Consider the following 18,982-nt stretch of genomic DNA (forward strand, 5'->3'; position numbering starts at 1 on the left):
TCCCGCAAATCCCGCTAAAATAAATCCCGCAAATCCCGCCAAGCGAGATCCCGCAAATCCCGCGAAGATCCCGCAAATCCCGCTAAATCAGATCCCGCAAATCCCGCGAAGATCCCGCAAATCCCGCTAAATCCCGCAAATCCCGCTAAAATAAATCCCGCCAAGCGAGATCCCGCAAATCCCGCTAAGATCCCACAAATCCCGCTAAATCACAAATCCCGCTAAAATACAGCCCGCAAATCCCGCGAAGATCCCGCAAATCCCGCTAAAATAAATCCCGCAAATCCCGCGAAGATCCCGCAAATCCCGCCAAGCGAGATCCCGCAAATCCTGCCAAGCGAGATCCCGCAAATCCCGCTAAGATCCCGCAAATCCCGCCAAGTGAGATCCCGCAAATCCCGCTAAAATAAATCCCGCAAATCCCGCTAAATTATATCCCGCAAATCCCGCCAAGCGAGATCCCGCAAATCCCGCGAAGATCCCGCAAATCCCGCCAAGCCAGATCCCGCAAATCCCGCTAAATCAGATCCCGCTATAATAAATCCCGCAAATCCCGCTAAGTGAGATCCCGCAAATCCCGCTAAGATCCCGCAAATCCCGCTAAATCAGATCCCGCAAATCCCGCTAAAATCATATCCCCGCAAATCCCGCCAAACCACATCCCGCAAACCCCGCTAAAATAAATCCCGCAAATCCCGCTAAGACCCCGCAAATCCCGATAACTGAGATCCCGCAAATCTCGTGAAGATCCCGCAAATCCCGCTAAATCAGATCCCGCAAATCCCGCTAAAATAAATCCCGCAAATCCCGCCAAGCGAGATCCCGCAAATCCCGCTAAAATAAATCCCGCAAATCCCGCTAAATCAGATCCCGCAAATCCCGCTAAAATAAATCCCGCAAATCCCGCCAAGCGAGATCCCGCAAATCCCGCTAAATCAGATCCCGCAAATCCCGCTAAATCAGATCCCGCAAATCCCGCTAAGTGAGATCCCGCAAATCCCGCAAATCCCGCTAAGTGAGATCCCGCAAATCCCGCTAAACCATATCCCGCAAATCTCGCTAAGTGAGATCCCGCAATTCCCGCTAAATCAGATCCCGCAAATCCCGCTAAATCAGATTCCGCAAATCCCGCTGAGATCCCGCAAATCCCGCGACGATCCCGCAAATCCCGCTAAGTGAGACCCCGCAAATCCCGCGAATCCTGCTAAATCATATCCCGCAAATCCCGCCAAGCCAGATCCCGCAAATCCCGCTAATCGAGATCCCGCAAATCCCGCTAAGTGAGATCCCGCAAATCCCGTTAAATCAGATCCCGCAAATCCATCCATCCACCGCAGCTGTCCATGCACAGCACCCGTCCATTCCTACTTAGCGTCCGTTTGTCCATGCTTCACATCCATCCATCCACCCTTTGCGTCTATCCATCCACTGCATCCATCCCTCCACTCACCGCATCCATATATCTATCCTTTGCATCCACCGCATCCGTCCATCCACAGCATCCATCCATCTGTCTATACTTAGCATCCATCCATCTGTCCATCCTTAACATCCATTTATCCAGCGCATCCATCCATCACTGGCATCCATCCATCCTTCACATTCATCCATCCCTTGCATTTATCCTTAGTGTCCATCCTTAGCATCCGTCCATCCAACACAGCCATTCATCCGTCCAGCCACAGTATCCATCCCTGCTTAGCATCCATCTGTCCACACTGAGAATCCATCCATCCACTCTTAGCATCCATTCTTAGCATCCATCCATCCATCCATTCGTCTTTAGCGTCCATCTTTCCATTCCTCTGTTCACCACATTCATCCATCCACCCATCCACCCTTAGCATCCATCCTTAGCATCCATCCATCCACTGCATCCATCTTTCCACCACGTCCATCCATCCATCCATGGCATCCCCCCATCCCCCCATCCACGGCAACCATCACCCATTCGTTCTTCGCGTCATGTCCATCCATCTGTCTGTCTCATCCATCCATCCATTCATCCATCTTTGCTCAACTTACCTGTTAGAGATGACAGGATGTGCAGGTTGCTCTGTATGGTTTCCACTTAATTTATTTATTGTAGTTCTGATTTTTTAATTGTTTTTATAGTTTTATGTTTCATATTTTATTTATTTACTATTTATTTATTATTATCATTATTTCTTTCTGTTTGTATCTTTTGTAGATTACTTTTTATTCCACGTTGTAACCCTTAAGTTTCCTTTCCCTCTTTCTTTCCCATCCATTCTTTTCAATCCTCTACCTCTCCCCACTCTTCCTCTTGCCACACTCCCTGGTGTCTGAACTACTGTGCAACTGTTTGCCCATCTGTTCCCTGACAGGCAGGGATGACCCCCTGTAGCTGTCAGCGCAGCATGGAGCCGCCTGCAATATTCTACTGTGCTTTGCAGCAGCAGCAGCACACAGCCCTGAATCCCACAGCCCTAAGCGGTACTGAGTACAGTCTCACTGCAAAACAGCTAGTTGATTAATGCCTACCTGTTTGTCTTTTGTAAGGTAAATAAAACCTTCTTGTCTACAGGGAACAGAGCTGGGAGTTGTGTGCAGTGGGGTACCCTCCCCTTATAGAGCCGTGCCTCTGGGGTGACGCTGGGACAGCTGCTTTATGGCAGCCCCTCTCCTTGCATATGCACAACCCTGCCAAGAAAGTGGAGACAAATGCATTTTGTTTCATATTTTATTGAATTTCATTTATATTAAATTAAAAATATATTTCTGACAGATTCATGTAACAAAAAGGCAGAACAGTTTTCAAATTGTTCAGCTGGGATGAGCATGGGTCAATGCAAGGTGGGTTGCAGTCTACATTTGCCTTAACGAACAGATAAAGCTCTACCCCAAGGACCGTGAGGAGAAACGTGGGACTGCACACAGGGGGAAGTGTAACCACACAAAGAGAAGGTCTGCAGGCTTCTCCCCAGCCTGCAAACAAGACAAAAGGGGAGGGAAGGAAAAGATAGAACGAAAAAAAAAAAAATAGAAACCATGAAAAGAAGGGAGAATATGCTAAAATATATACCTAATATTAACCCAGGTCAGTGTCTTAACAGCGCATAATCCTCAGTAGCCAAAGAATGAGAAAGGAAAGGTTTAAGGAACGTTACGCCACGCACAACTGGCATACCCTACTGTGTAAGCAAGTGCAGAAAGGCTGAACACACCACAATAGTGCTAAAACACAGAATCACACAGAATGACAAAAATGGCATTTCTAACCAAAACCAAGGGATGGGAAGGGGAAGAAAAGGGGGTGGGGTGGGGGAGCGCATAAATCACAAGCAAATTACCTATATACAAATCAACCCTAAGGACGATTATGTTCCAAATAATGGTGACCACAAGGAAGATAAAAGCAACATTATCCTTATTTACAAACGCAACTAGCTGTGTCTTTAATGAGCTATAAAAATACTATTCACATTTTCAAAGTAACATACAGTAGTTTTTGTATTTCTGTTTTTTTGTGTCAGAAAGGCAGCTAACTCTGAATGCATCACCTGGCACAAAATGAGCCTCTTCCCCAGCAAACTGTTGCTTCTCTTTTTCTGAAGGTACTTATAAGGCAGAATTACTGCTCTGTGATCTCTTTGAGCTGTTAGAACCCAGAGAACTGCCCAAAATCTAGAGCCCCCAACCTCCACCTCTGCCTGCAGTGCTGTGCTCACCTGGCAGCTCCCGCATCTCCTCCCAGCTCTGGAAGGTGGGCTTCAGCCGACATAATACAGGTCTACAAGGTCAGGAAATGTATTTTGGGTATCTCTGTTTTTTACAAAGAGACTTCCCTTTCTCCTCCATAACCCTAGGGTTGCTACCACTTTAGAAACTCCAGATTACTGTTGGGGAGATGTCAAATACTGGGCAGAAGAAAAAAACAAACTGAAAGGTGAAATCCATTGTGAATGATGTTTCAAGCGCATACCCACTTCCAACGCTGAAATGTGATGAAAACCTGCAATTTGTGTTTTCGACAATTGGCATTTTCTACATACCCCACCACCAAAAGGCAAATACCCAGCAACTTCGTTCTGCCCATCTCCAAGGGAACGCTGCTCTGAGTGCATTCAAAGTTAGCTACCCCTTACACAGCTGCTCAGTATTAATCGACCCATTTAACAGCAGTACCAGCTTATGCTACATATGTCATAATACCTTACCTCAAAGGAACGGCGTACCTATCTACATTTATAAAATACCATTCACAGTTTATTACTGTGGTTATCCCAAAAGGGTTTAGTCTTCGGAGTGCTGTGGACATAATAATAGGGTGTTTGATCCCTAAGAGGGCTCGCAGCCTGGGCAGGGCACAGGGACAGAGGTGCTGCCATCAGCAAGAGGGTGCTGTGCAGGGTGTACCTTAGCCCTGGTGGTTCCATCCACAACACATTTGGAACACAATCTCATGGCTTTTTTCAACAGGAGGGGGAAGAACTGGGATGCAACTACTCACGTGGCCTTACACATCTCTAAAATCCCTCTCTACGGTCCAAAGCTCTGTAATTTCAAAGAGGGAAAAAAAAGTAGTGCTAACTCTTCATGCTTCCTAATTCCTCTTGGCTAAGCAAAGGTGAGCCCCCAGCTGGGCTCACCACTTCAGCCTGCCTTTGCTTTTCATAAAGCCCCACTGCCGTCAGTCAGACTTAAATAGTTCCCAGAGTGCCTTGTACCAGCCTACACACAGATACCAGCCACGGCCGTGGGACAAACAGAGATGCCTTACCTTCAGCCTTACCTTCCAGTCATCTCCCCTCTCACTTTGTCAGGTGGAGTGTGACCTTGTGCTTCACTGAGGTGACTTGTGTCCACCTGTGCTCTTGGGCATTCCAGAGTTCCTTCCAATGGTGGAACACTCATTTATTTGTGATTTGAAAAGCCCATTGTAATGGCGGCCATTTCTACTTGTGTAACATGTAGCAAAAGGCTCAAAATAAAAACAAGGGCATGTTCTGAGCAGCTGAGGCTGCCCTCGTGGACAGCGTGTGTGCAAGGAAACATACTACTGCAGCCACCCAGCCCCTGCCTGTGTACAGCCCTGGCTTTCAGAAGTGACATCTGAACCCAAATCTAGAATGTGTAACAACACATGACCTGTTCTGTCAGCTGCAGAGGTCTGCAATCCAACATAATGGAAAGACTACAGGTGACAGAGCTAGAAATGAATATGCGTTCAGTCTTTTTATATTATTGCAATTAACAACATTTCTTATAAACACTGGCAGAAGAGAACTTCGGGTGATGCTGTCTGATCTGAGATGATGGTCTTTAAGAGCCCTAGAGGTCACTTATCACCAGAGGCCTGACTAGTCTTTGTTAAAGCCTGTTTTCTCCAAGTCCCATTTGAGCTCAAGAGCCTTCTAAGGAGATGAACACCTACCTGAGCTTGCGCCTCCCACCCAGCTCTCAACTGGCAATAAGCACTGGTTTGCACAGGCCCCAGCAGCAGTGAGGCAGCTGCCCTGCACACACCATTCTCCTCGCTACCCACCTCAAATAAACTCACTGCATTTTTTCCAGGTAAGTGGTGGGATCAAGGGCCAGCCCTGGAGACTTTTTGCTCTGCAGGAAAAGAAGGACAGCTGAGCTGAGGGCACCTAAAGCTGATCCATGTGATCCAATCGCTGCTATGCACTCAAGACAAGTTGTAAATACTGCACTACATCTGAGCATGTATGCTCAACTCCTTAACCATTTTGTAGAAAAACAAAATTAATATTTGTTTTTTAGAGCAAATCAAGGAAGTGCAGCTTCCACTTCTGTCACAACAAACTTTCAGCTCCGCTGGCAACATCACTGCAAGAGATCAGGTGAAAACCAGCTGCTGCTCTCCTTTGTTTAGCACAGTTGACTCAAACTAAGGCTGATAGAGGTACCTGCTCTTGAGAAGCAGCGCACCTCTTTTGTGCGTGAGCAAAAGGAAAGCATTGACCAATAGATGTCTGCCTATGAGAATCTGTGGGAGCTGATGGCGCTGTGTGTAGGTCCCGCCACAGGACCAGAGATTTCATCAGAGACAGAGAAAATAATTCTGCTGCTTACCTACAGCTCCCTGCTGACAAAATGCGCTGTGTGTGGACAGCCCCCAGTGCCAGGTGACAGCCAGCCCCACGTGCTGCCTCCCTCCAAGGAACGCTGCGTTTCCACGCTACCAAGAGCGCCTTACCCACAGACAACGACTAAAAGGAATAAATAATTCAAGCTATGTAAGAAATGCTAAAATGTTACAGAAAGCTGTTATTTACATTTTCATTAGTTCTAACACCAGTCCTACTTACCACAGAAATGAGCAGGTCTCCACCTTCCATGAACAGCTGTCTCTTTGTGGAGACACACGTGCCTTGGCCCCAGTAGCTTTCACATGCCCCTCTCTGAATTCATACACAAGCAGTAAAGCCTTGGAGTTACCCTCTTGTACAATCTTTTCAGGGGATAAACTGACCACCTTTCCCCTCTGCTTTACCTACCTACCGCACCTTGGCCGCTTCTGTGAAGCTAGAACCTGCCCTCCACAGTCCTTGGCCGGTCTTCATCCCCAGGCAGCCTGGCACTGCAGCCCAACTTCTCAGTGTTTCAGCATTGTTACCAGGAAACCTTCCTGGAGCAGGGTCCCTGGCACGCCATGTGCCATCCTCTGTTACCCATCAGAATCAGGAAGTTACAGAGGGAGTCAGGAGGAGACATGGCCACTGAGCTGTGTGACATTCCCTAATCACTGATCTCACCTCAGTGGTGTGCTGGTCATTTTTCTGTTCCCATCTGGTCCAGTTCCTCCCTTCAGTAGCTCTGAAGAGCCTCACACAGCAGACCTAGCAGTGCCCTGCAACTGGAGCTGAGCTCGACTACCTCGAGGTGGCCTAGGCGTATGTGGCGTGGGATCAGGCTGTCGGCAGAACCAGCACTGGCTCAGCAATCGCGCACGTTTCCTTTCCACTGCCATGCCTGCCAACCACCCAGCTTCAAAACCTCCTCCTACCTGTTGTCAAGCTGCCCCAAAGCCACCAGGGTTGCAGTCAGTACTGCAGGCTGTGTTCATAGGCAGGATTGTGGATGCTATCTCCACACTACTGGTTGTTGCTGGTTTTGTTTCTGGGTTACCCCAGAGATCTTGACATCAATAGTACTGAAGTGCATAAACTAACACTGCCCTCCCCTTTTAAAGGCCTTAATGAGACACAGACTGCTCTATGCAGGTACCTAATGCAGCCTGCACATTTTTGGTGGGAACCAGGTGCACAAATGCTCACACAGCAGGTGTTGGCACACACCAGGAGCGAGCCATCAGCACTGGCCTGTGTTCCACGCTTCCCATCTGCAAAACAAACCCCAAACCATGGCTAGAGGATCCTTACCAACAGGAGGAGGGTTGTATGGGTGTCTATCTAAAAACCGAGGCTGATGAACGCAGAACTGAGCGCAGGGAGGCCAACTCATACCGATTCACATTTTGTGACTGAAAGCTCTGAGAATCACATGCACACGCAGACTTAGCAAATGTCATGTATACACTGCATTCTGTGACAGAGTAATCCCCCTGTTAGAAAAAAAAGCATTCTGCACTGTGCTGCGTGCCGGAGCAAGGCTTTCCCCTCCTCGGATCCCTTCCAGGGCTCGCTGTGCTGTCCTTCGCGTGGCAGCAGTAGAGCTAGCTGCTGTGTCACTGTGCTCTCTGAAACAGTCAATGTGATGCACTTCCAAACTGGTGGATGTTGTACCAAAGACTCAATTTGCTTCATTTTGGCATTTCCACAGTCATCCTTTACATACAATTAATTTTTTTTTTTTTTTTTTTTAAGTTTTTAAAATTTAAAATTATTATTTTGTATTTTGCTGGTCACTTCCATATTGCTTCATTCAAAAACCAGAAAACAGTTCAAATAAAATCAGAGCTTAAGTGCAAACTAACTTTCCAGTGAACTTCTATGTGCATTTTCTCCAGTCCAGTGTCTTTGTTTCTTCCAGTTTCAAGGACCCTTCCCACCAGCACCCCACAGTAAGCTGGGCTGACTCCATGACCCACAGCAACTCTCTAGTGTTGTCTCGTCCTCAGCATTGCCTGACAGCATCCCCAGCTACCTTCATGATCCCAAAGAAAAAAAAGAGGGAAGAATTCATTTGTGTTTACGTACCCATGTTCAGCAGGTATAAAACAGGAAAACTGAGCCTTCTACTTGCAAAGCTTGATTTCTTGGCCTGTCTTTTAGGTTTGAGAAGAACACGCTGGGGGTGGGGCTTTGCTACTCATTTCTGAAAGGATTTTTCTATTTAAAATGTTTGTCCTGTTGGCACATATACAAAAATGGTCATTTCACACAAGTTCCAGCCGGGCTCTCTGCGGTCAGGAAGTGGCACAGAATCACGGTGTGGCTCAGAACAAGGACAGGCACCGGCTCTTGGAGTCACATCATCATCTCTGGGAAAGCCACGATGAAGATTTGAACGATTACGAAAAGCCAAGTTAGCCATTTTTTCAGTTGCTGGGATAAAAAGTGTTAGAGAAAAAAACTGGATGCTCAATCTCAATTACTGTGCTATTACACATGTTATAAAAATTGTCCATTTTTTCCCCTAATGGAAACTGCATTGAGATTTCTAGGAATGCTGTATGGACTCATCTGTTCCTCCTGAGAGAGACAGCCTCTTTGTGGCTTCCCCTACAGCATCTGAGTAGAATCACTGAGACTAGCTTGACAGCGAGCAACACTGCTGTGGATTTTCTGTACTGTCTGGCTCCTCTGATCTGCGGAAGGCGAGAAACACTGGCTGTACACTCCTCCTTTCGGTCTCCTTCCTTCCTTCCTTTTTAGTTCCAAACCCGATCTGCAAATGACTCCAGGACATCCTTTCACTTGGAAATAGCAAAAATGAGCGAACTGGCAAGAAGAGGAAGCTCATGGAAGGAAAAAAGGGAAGTAGGGAGGAGAGAAGGGAGAGAGTGAGGCAGCTAGAAGGGGTTGCCTTTCCACTTCTGTAGGACCACGGTTACTACACCACTGTGTTCCGGTGTCTGTAGGGCGGTGGGGGCAGCACAGTGCCAGGCTTCAGGGAGAACTCGGAGAGGTATTCGGGATTCTCTGCCACAATGGGCCGGATCCGTCCGTTCTGTTTGTAAAAGTATTTTGTGCTGTACTCTTGCAGGTAGTCCGGGTGCTGGAGAGTGCTTCGTGGGGGCAGGCTGTGATTCCAGTAGTCTGGGTTGTCAAAGGCCTTCTTGGCTTTCTCTGGCAAATTGTTCTTCAGGTACTCAGCGTTTTCCAAGGTGTTTGCAAAAGTGTTGAGGTACAATGGCTCATTCACATACTCATCCTCTGCTTTGGGCTGCCCATTTGGAGCACTGTGATACTCTGGGTTGTCCACAGCTTGGAGATCTCCGTTCTTTCGTCGGGAGACAAACGGATTCTCTTCCACTGGATTCAGGTAATCTAAGGGAAGGTTAAAAAAAATAATAATAATCCATCAACAAAAAGCGAGGAGCATCCACACAGCAAGCCCTATTGTTACGTTACCAATCAGCCTCCTTGCCCCAGCTGTTCCTAGAACACCAGGTGCCATCTACTTTGAACACGCTCTCTTGCTAAAAGTGAGTTAACAACCTAAATAGGCAACATGGACTAAAATAAAGAGCTGGGACCCTAGGAAACAGTGACTCATTGAAAAAAGCTGCACAGCTGTAAACTGAACTGCAGCTCACACTGAACCACAGCGAATGCCTCGTCTGATCCTGGCCTTCCTGTTGGAGTGTGATCTACATGGCCAGATGCACATAGCTGCTCCTGTCCCTGTGGATGACTGTGCAACCTTGGACATTTCACTCAAACCCTCTGCTCCACAGTTGCTCCATCCAGAAAGCTCAACAGGAATCTTAGTTAGCCCTCGGGGATGGCTTTTGTGCAGAGAGGCTTAACTTCTAAGACAGCTTCATTTCTAATAGAACAATTTGCCTGATTAAAAAGCTTCCATCCTTGAAGGGCAAAGGGCCTTGAAGCATTATGAAAAATAATTCAAGTGAGTCCTGGAAAGGGTACAGTAGAGTCTTAACATTAGCTCCAGAACAGTTGGCACAGGTTGTGGTGTCTTCAAAACATTTGCTGCGGGCTAACACCACAAAAAGATGTGGTTCAGTTGCAGAAAGGTTTGAAGGTACACAGGAAGTGAGATAGGAGGATGGGAAGGGAAGATAAGCAGGGACACTGTCTGCCTTAGCTTACAAGTGCACTTGTCCCACAACCCCCTCTGTTTCCACTACGTATTAACAGTCTTCCAAATCCTGTAGCAAACTCAGTAGTTATTTGGCATTTACATCTGATTTGATTAATTTCTTTAAAGCCAATGCAAATGTTTGAAAGCAAATGACTAATGACACATCCCCTCACAGCAAAACAGTGCTGCTGCTATTTAAAAAGAAAGGAGAGAACGAAGGCCAAGTGGGAAGCATGGCACTGAGCTGGCAGTAACACAGGCACACTCCACCTCACGGTGATGGTTCCTCCAAAGCACACGGCATTCTTTCCGTCCCAAACTTCTCTTGGGCGTAAAATGCCAACTATGTGCATCGGTTCTGTGGTATGTTCAACCTGACATTTTACCAACCACGATGCTGTGACGATAAAGCAGATCAATAAACAAAGCCAAGTGGAGACCATGGCTGGACAAAGAAAGATTACTGGAAAAAGTATAAATATTTGTTCTTGGATAATGAGGGGGGTTTGTTGGTTTCTTATTTTTGCTTTGTCTTTTTCATTCCTCTCTCTTTTCCCTTCCAGCATCAAAAAATGAAAGGGGAAATACCAAACCTGACATTATAGTACAGTCAGCTTTCTTAAGTAGAATGTTAAGCAAAGAAAAGAGAATCCCCCCCAGCAAAGAAATGTTAATCAAGTCAGAATATTTCAGTCCTGCTGGGTTAGCAGATAAAACCCTTTCAGGTGTAAAGCTGCCGATGTAGACAAATAGAGAAGGCAGTGACTGGGAACTTCCCTGGAAGGACCAACTGTTACCTGTTTTGGGTTTGTCTCGCATTGGCGTCATATAGCCATCCTCATCCAGCTCTCCCCGAATCACCCGCTCTGGTATGAAGACCGTGGGATCAGCGCTGTACCTCTGGGTGCTGCTGTCCTCCTTTGCCAGCGTGGCCACCTGCTTCCGCAGTGTGCCGTTGCAGCAGGTGTCTTCAAAGATCTCTGCCGTTGCCCCTTGAGCAACTGGGGCTTCTGGGATGATGCAGCCAGGAGCTCTGTATGGCATCGGCACTCCCTGCTCTGCAGCATAGCCGCCATCTCTGTACACAAACTGGTTCTGTTGAGAAAGAGAAGGCAGCTTAGAAAGAACGCTCTCTAAAGGGAAGCAACATTGTACTACAAGGCATGCCCTTGGCTCTCCCGCCACAGCTGCTGAATGATGCATTTCACAGGGCAGGAGAATCCTCATCCATCCTGCAGGCTGCCACATTTCCAGTGCTGAGGGTCTAGCAAAGCATCTGCCTGCCCGGTGCTGCTGAGCAGGTCCCTTCCCTGGGAGGAGCATCAGGGCAGGGAGGGCTGCAGGGAGACTGGATGGCAATGAGGCTAGAAATGGGGTACAGAACTTGTCTCCTACGCAGATGTGGAAGTTGGAGATTCACAGTGGCAAAAGGCAAGCAAACCCAGTTTCTCTTTTTCTTAATAGAAAACCTCCCGTGATTTCTGAACAAAACCCTTAAACCTTATGCTAGGTCAACTTGGTTTGCTCCCAGGGGGGCTGCTCACAGGGTGTCTGGTAGCACTGACCACAAAGCCACCCAGACACTGTGCAGCTCCACCAGGCTGTGAGCAAGGCTCTCGCCAACACCTCAACAGTTCAACTCAACCTACCATTCTGCTTCTCAGCAAGGGCGTGCAAGGAAATTTCGACATCGTGACCTATAAATGGGAAGGAAAAATGGACAGATTCATCCAAGCCTGTTTCCTAAATACTTTTCAAAGAAATATCGGCAGTGATTTTGCATGTGGATCCCTTGAGCTCAGAGATGAATCCAAGCTGAGCTTAGAGATCCCCGAGTTATACATACACAAACTGCATTCAGTGTTGGGTTTTGAGACATTATAGGAATAAGGGAGGGAAAACAGAAAACAAGCAGTGAAGGAAGGAGGAAAACCTAAAGAATGAAGGTTGAATGTGAAATACTTACTCCTGACATAGGGGTGTAGGCAGGAGGAGGGCTGTGTCCAATTTCACTCTAATGAGAAAGAAAAATGGAATGATGGATACGTACTTAGAGGTCACAGGGTGAAACAAGTTGCATGAGCTCTATGAACTGATGGGGAGAAACATGCTCATCAGATTTCCTCAGCGAATCCAAACTGCAAAGATGTGTTTCACTGATGTGAAAAAGCTGTGTGCCTGCTTGCCTGCCTGCCCTGGGGAAGGTGGCCAGGTTCCCTCGCTGGGTAGGGGCGAGTTGTGGAGGTTGTACAGCAATCCCTCCATAAAGACACATTCATTTATTCTGATACCATTGGCACACCAGTTGCTCTTGTATTACTCCGTGCTGCTCAAAACTGACCTATTTCTCAATGAGAAAATGCTGATCTTCTGGGAAGGAAAATAAAGCCGAGAAACACAATCACGTATTTTTCTACTGCTAAAACGGTACATTTCAGATTTCTAGATCTGTTCTTCATAACTACTGTGCTTCCCAATTTGTTTCACAAACCTCCCTCTGTTTCCCTTACCTCCCAGTTCAGGGAGAGAAAAAGTCAGGATATTAAAAAAAAAAAAAAAAAAAAGGCTGAACTTGAGACAAGTGAGGAAAAAATCCCACATCCTTGGGTAAGAAGCCTGACCACGGCGAGAATGCTTCTCTTTAAGAGATGCCTGCTTTATTACAATCTCTTGCAGAAACGTATCGGTACTAACAGCTACACTCTAAGTACAATCAGAAAAGATGCACGTTGTCACACCACAGGGATGGGACGCACCACAGTCAGTTTGTGCCTTTTGCCAATACGTCACTAAGACGAGCCTTTATAAAGAGAGGCTTTTGGTTGAAGTTCAGTATCTGCATCGGGGAAAACATTCACGATGAATGTGGAAAGCCCAGTTTGGTGTTCATGAATGGGCTCGATTTGTTGATATAAATATTCCCACGGCCATTTTGTAACTCAAATCTAACACCTTTTGTCTAAGGTGTAAACATGGTGGACAAGACAAGCCCTAGTTAAGAACAAGCTTTTCTGCACTGCCATTCAAATTCATCTGTATTTAGCCAAGCGATAACCTTCTAACAAAAGGCTCCAGGTTGCAAAATACAAAAGTGCAGAAAAAACTCTGTTAGCTGAATGTCCTTCTGGACCAGCTGTCTGCAAAGCCTCGACAGGAGTCCCTCCGTGCACATCTCTTCACCAGGGCAATGAGCAGCTGGAAGGCTCAAGAAATAGGTTACTTACATTCCTGTGGTGCCACAGAGTATTCAAGACAAATGTCCTCAGCCAGAACAACAGCCAAGGTTCACAAGCAGCAGGAACAGAAGAACAAGCATCAGAGAGTGGTTGCGTGGCTGGCACTACCACAGTTGAGATAACTGATGGCAAGAGGGAACAGAAAACACCTGACCAGAAACTAGTCTTTTTTAAGGGACCGGACCAGAGATGAGCAATACACATCTGAGCAGACTGTGCAGCAGGGATGTAACTTGGCAGTGTTCTGCAGGAGGCCTCTTTGGGACAACTGTAACAGTCCTTGGAACAAAGAACACTGAGTCCCATCACCTCCGATCCCTCTCACTTTTCCTTTGTGTGGCAGCTTTACTGACATTAGTGGCAAGGTCAGAAAGTATTGCATAAATGGACAAAAACCATCCTCTGAGCTTGGCAGAGGATGCGTCCTACTGATGGCTACAAGACCTTCCACTACAGAAGACAGACTGATATCAGTCTCTTCACCATCCAACCTCCCACTTATTTCGATTCAGAGAAGCTGTCTACTCCAAAAAGATGGAGGAGGAAAAGAATGAAGACAGGGTAAGTAAAGAAAGGACAAGGGGGAATGGTCTTAAACTGAGACAGGGTATGTTTAGGCTGGATGTTAGGAGGAATTTTTTCACTCAGAGGGTGGTAACACACTGGCACAGGTTGCCCAAGGAAGCTGTGGATGCCCCATCCCTGGAGGCATTCCAGGACAGGGTAGATGTGGCTCTGGGCAGCCTGGTGTGGTGGCTAGCAATGCTGCACATAGCAGGGGGTTGGAACTGGATGATCGCTGTGGTCCTTTTCAACCCAAGCCATTCTGTGATTCTATGAAGTAGTAAACCATGGTCTGCAAAGGGTGGTACGAACTTTGGCCTACTTGGCAAACCAACTGTTTTGTCAGCGTGTTTGACACGAAGGGCTGTGCGCCTCTGCAAGTAGAAGTTTAAATGATTAACAACGGGAACAAAATAGTGCTCTAGGATGGCCACAACATCTATCTGTGGACATGCTGTGCTCCACCCTCACTATAGAAGGCTGAACCCACTGTCCTATCTTTAGATTTTCTTGGCTGTGACTTTCATTTAAATACATACTATGCAAGTGTAACAACAAACTAATGTGCCCTCTAAGAATAGTCCTGCCCAAAGACATCAGGAGAGAATGGACCAGCATTAATGCATTTATTGCTATTTTTGCTGACCAGACCCTCCCCAGTTAGTGACCTGCCAACTGAGATCACGGCTATGCTATTTCATCATGCCTCCCCCTTAGCTCTGTACTAAACATAGCTGTCTTGCAACACTCTTAGCACAGATCCTTACAGCTTGGCTCTTAGAACCACAGGTGTCTGCACTCTTTTTTTAATCTTTTACTGTTTTTCCCTGTGAGTTAATGCCCTGTGGCTGCTGTTCCAAAAAAGGAGGCAAAGAAAACAGCTGTGGTGCCAATTAAGGGGCTGAAAATGTGATATAATTGTTTAAATGCCTTTAAATTGCCTGCTAATTGCACCGTGATGTCATCATTTTGTGGGCTTCCAAGAGAAGCACTGAAAGCCCCAGCTAACTGTTATGGGTAAGTACATGAATCACACTGTGAGCAGAAAACACATCTGGATCTCAGCAAGAAAAACTTAAATAGCTTCATTTGTATGCGTGATCCAGTTTACTCTGTGCCTCTTTTATTTTTTTTCTTGGTTCTGTTACATTTGCATTTAAAAACGCTACGTTGAATAAAGCTGATGTTCCTTTCCCTCCTGGCTCCAGTGTGCACGCGGCCGTCTACACTTCAGCCCTACGCAGCCTCCAAACGGAGCCTCTCACTTGTCACTGCCTGGGAGCAGCCCTAGCAAAAAAATGCCTGAGATTTCATTCGTAACACTACAAGATTGAATTTTCAGCACAAACACGACATCAGGGAGAAGAGATAAAAAAACAACAACAAGCAAATGTGCCCTAAAGGCTGTTACAGGCCCTTTGGTATTAACCACCAGTGACACACCGGCTCTTGTAACAGCTAACGCACGTGTAAAATGAGCCCTGATAAAGGAGACGTCAATAACACTAGGGTGAATATTGGTTTGTGTTATTGCTTTCTTTTCATTAATTTCATTTTCCAACTCCTTCCTTCTAAAGCCTCCCAAGAGCAAATACCTTCTCCTTTACAGCAGGGACATAGTATTTTCCAGCTGCCTATTAAAATGCCATGAAATGCAAGTGGTGCTAGGCCCCAATGCCCACACAGTCCCTAAAGGAGCACAGCCTGCCAGAAGCTCCCTCACAGCTGCACAGCTTGCTTGCCCTGCACCCACTGAGTTGCACACACATGTCTGAGAGCACCACATAATTATTGCTGGCTATTGCTCTTAAGCAGTCTGCTAAGCTCATGCAACTGCAAAACTGTTCTTTACTACATACAAGGGGCTGTAGCAAAGCCTGCATATGCCTGAACTGAACCAGAGGCACCACATGCCCAGCTCCCTCCCCGCCAGCAGCTCTCATATACAGAAAGGAACACGCCAAAGAGCAGGAGCAAAGCAATGACCGTCTCACTGCCCACCTCTACTGCCCTGTACTCCACACCTCAGGCCTCTCCACAACACTGCCCCTTGCCATTTCTGTCCTGGTCTGTGTGCACTCAGAAATAACACTCTTTGCTCCTTACATGATTTGAAACCAAGTCAAACCATATTCACCTGACTTCAAACCAAATCAAATTCTCAGGCTCAGGCCACCAAGCTGCAGCCTCTTAGCACAGCGGGTAAAGCAGAACTTGCTGTGAGCCAAGACCGCAACAGTTAGCTCAGAAAGAGGACAGATGCTGTATGCGGGTGGATGTGAATAACTTTCTGGGGCTGCTACGGGGGAGCTGCAGACATAGCACACCCCATGAGCTGTCCCACCTGCCCTGAGCAAACCCTGGTTACATTTCAGGGGAAAAGCCTGGTATTTGCAATTGATTTGAACTGAAATTCAGCTTGGAAAGAGCACCGCTAGAGGAGTCCCCGCTGCCTGGGAGCAGTCCTGCTGCCCTCTGTGTAATGCTACTCAGAAATGAAACGCTGTTTGTATAGCTAAGGCTAGAAGGTTTGGCAGAGCACTGGAGATTTCTGGTCCCAGCCCCCATTCAGAGCTGAGCTGTACAGGAACAGAAGTGTGCAGTTTGGTTTGACAAACGCAATACAAAGCTCACACTGCCCCTCAAGAGTCACATACACTGGTTGCTCTAGCAGCATGCACACAGCTTCCTCAGCTCAAGGAACCTTTCTGAAGAAGGAAGCTTTGACACCAGAAACGGTGTCAGAGCAGCACTGAGCACAAGGAGAAAGCTGTTAACTGCAAGGACAGTGGCAGCTCACCCCACCAAAAGGCTCTGCTGCAGGCAAAGGGCTGGTCCACATAGCATCCTGCTGGCGGTCCCCACAGCATCCAAGAGAGCTGGAACTTCACACCCTAAACCTCAGCATCTTCAAGCAAGTCTCAGAGCATATACAAAATTAGACTTATTGACTGCCTCAGGAATGGACAGCTGTCAGCTTCTCTGTCACATGTGCCCTGACCTGGAGAGTACTCACAAGACTATGCTGGTCTGATAAGTTTTCTTCTTCTGAAACAGGGAAGCATAGTTTTGTATAAGTTTCCTCACCTACAACAGCTCCTCCTTCCTTTATATGGGCAAGCCCACTGCAGTCTTCAAGTATGGTTGGAACACATCCTCATTGAAGCTGCCCGTTTGATACAGTATGCCCAATATATGTACCTTACATGCCCGGGCCGTACGGTAGGTTTAAGGCATCTCTGAACTTGTTCGTTCTAAGTGCAGACATTTCCCTGGTGACCCCGATGCAGCTCAGTGCTAACTTAACTCACTGCTGCAGATGACTCACAGATCACATCTGTCTGCTTTCAGACTCAGAGGTTCTCACAGAGCAGACCACGCACATAGTCATCTCCACATTTCAATGCAGCCGTCCAGGAGTAATATCATACAGGCTGCAAACAGTCAATAGCATAAATCATACATGAGACATACCAAACATTTTTGGCCGACTGGTACAGGAAATGAGATACCTAAATATTGCGCAGACTATTTCCTGTGGTATTGCTGGAAAATACCAGACACATACCGTCTTTCTGTCTTAAAACCTCACCAAGTAAGGGAGTCAAACACTGGAAGATGACCGATGAAAACAGCCCGCTGTGAGACGCGTGGTGTGCCACAAACCACATGCTTATGACTGACACAAAAGCACAGGAGAGGGGCTCTGCCACAGCCCCTCCTCCCACAGCTGGGCAGGGAATAAAGGCTGTGTGCTGCCATACTGCCACAAAAACCCTCCCTGGAAACCTCCCTATCCTGCAAACCTGGGAAGCCTTTGACTGTGCAACCTTTGGAAAACTGGCAAACAGCTGGCACAAACAACGGTTTGATATAAGCATGATGCAGGAGCAAAGATGCAAAAATTCCTGTTCCTTATTATTCTATATGAACACACAGTGAGCATCAAGCAGCTCGGGAAGTAGGAGAGGCAGCCTGCATGTCTCTGTCTTGCTCCCTCAATCTCTTTTACTGTCACATTCATCCTGTCACCCACGAGCAGCTCTCTGTCACTCCTTTTTTCAACAGGCCCAGAGGTGCTTTGCAGCACATGGCACCTCCTAACATGGGGCTGGTTCCCCACTGTGTGCGAGAGCACTGCAGCTCCCCTTCTGTGCAAACCTGCAAGTCCTCAAACAGGAACCGGACGGGGCATGGGACTTCAACCCACAACAGGGCCACAACTGGCGACTGCGGCAACGCAGACCAAAAGAAAAGAAAAGAAAAAAAAGAAAAGCAACAAAAGAAAGTTGATGAGCAGCACTCCGAGCTGCAGCCCCCTCCCATGCCGTGCTCCGCATCGCCATCTTCCCCAGTCTGTTTTCTACGGTAATCAAAGGATATTCTGAGCCTCTCAAAATGCCATCAGCCCTCATTGAGAATGAAATAGAGCACATCTCCACTGAAGCCTTTACAGCAGTTATCATTACAGCATGCTGGCCCGAACAGGGAGCTCTTACAGACAAAGATGGGTTTTAAAAATAAAATAAAAAAGCCTCCCTAAAATCTGAATAGAAACTTGATGATAATCTCCCAGTTTTATTATGCAAGGGGGAAAGAAACCCATAATTGTGCACTCTTGGTCTCTTATAGTGAAGAATAGGCTTCTTGATGAAACGCTGAGTTGATTTAGAGCAGGGCTGAGGTGCTGGTGGCAATAATACTCTAAAAGAAATAACCATCCAACTGATTTGGATAAAATAATCATTTTTTAACATTCTAAATCTAAACTTCATCTGTGCCTCCTCCCACTTCTCCCCACTGCATTTTCTGGAGAGCCTTTTTATAGCTTCCACAATTATTTCTCCTCCCCCCCTTCTCCCCCCCTTACAGACCACAGCACTTAATGCACAAAGCGGACCCTGAGCTCTGGCTAACAAAAGGCACTGCAGGCTGTGCTGGCATTTTGTCCTCACTGAAGGTAT

The 18,982-nt window shown here is 46.9% G+C and overlaps 1 protein-coding gene across 8 annotated transcripts in view; it reads right to left on the minus strand.

Moving 5' to 3' along the window:
• Positions 1 to 4,393: 4,393 nt before the first annotated feature.
• ERBB4 (erb-b2 receptor tyrosine kinase 4) overlaps positions 4,394 to 18,982 on the minus strand; it is a 484,578-nt gene continuing 469,989 nt past the window's right edge. For 3 of the 8 annotated variants that reach the window (XM_015867995.2, XM_015867997.2, XM_032445687.1), the window contains 4 exons: positions 12,185 to 12,232; positions 11,868 to 11,915; positions 11,016 to 11,313; positions 4,394 to 9,440 (listed from right to left, as the gene is read on the minus strand). In XM_015867995.2, the coding sequence (XP_015723481.1) occupies positions 9,004 to 9,440; positions 11,016 to 11,313; positions 11,868 to 11,915; positions 12,185 to 12,232 (831 nt within the window). In that variant the 3' untranslated portion in view covers positions 4,394 to 9,003. The remainder of the gene's footprint in view (positions 9,441 to 11,015; positions 11,314 to 11,867; positions 11,916 to 12,184; positions 12,233 to 18,982) is intronic. The other 5 variants (XM_032445688.1, XM_015867998.2, XM_032445689.1 and 2 more) reach the window with 4 other exon arrangements.

Source organism: Coturnix japonica, chromosome 7, assembly GCF_001577835.2.
Source record: "Coturnix japonica isolate 7356 chromosome 7, Coturnix japonica 2.1, whole genome shotgun sequence".
NCBI lineage: Eukaryota > Metazoa > Chordata > Aves > Galliformes > Phasianidae > Coturnix > Coturnix japonica.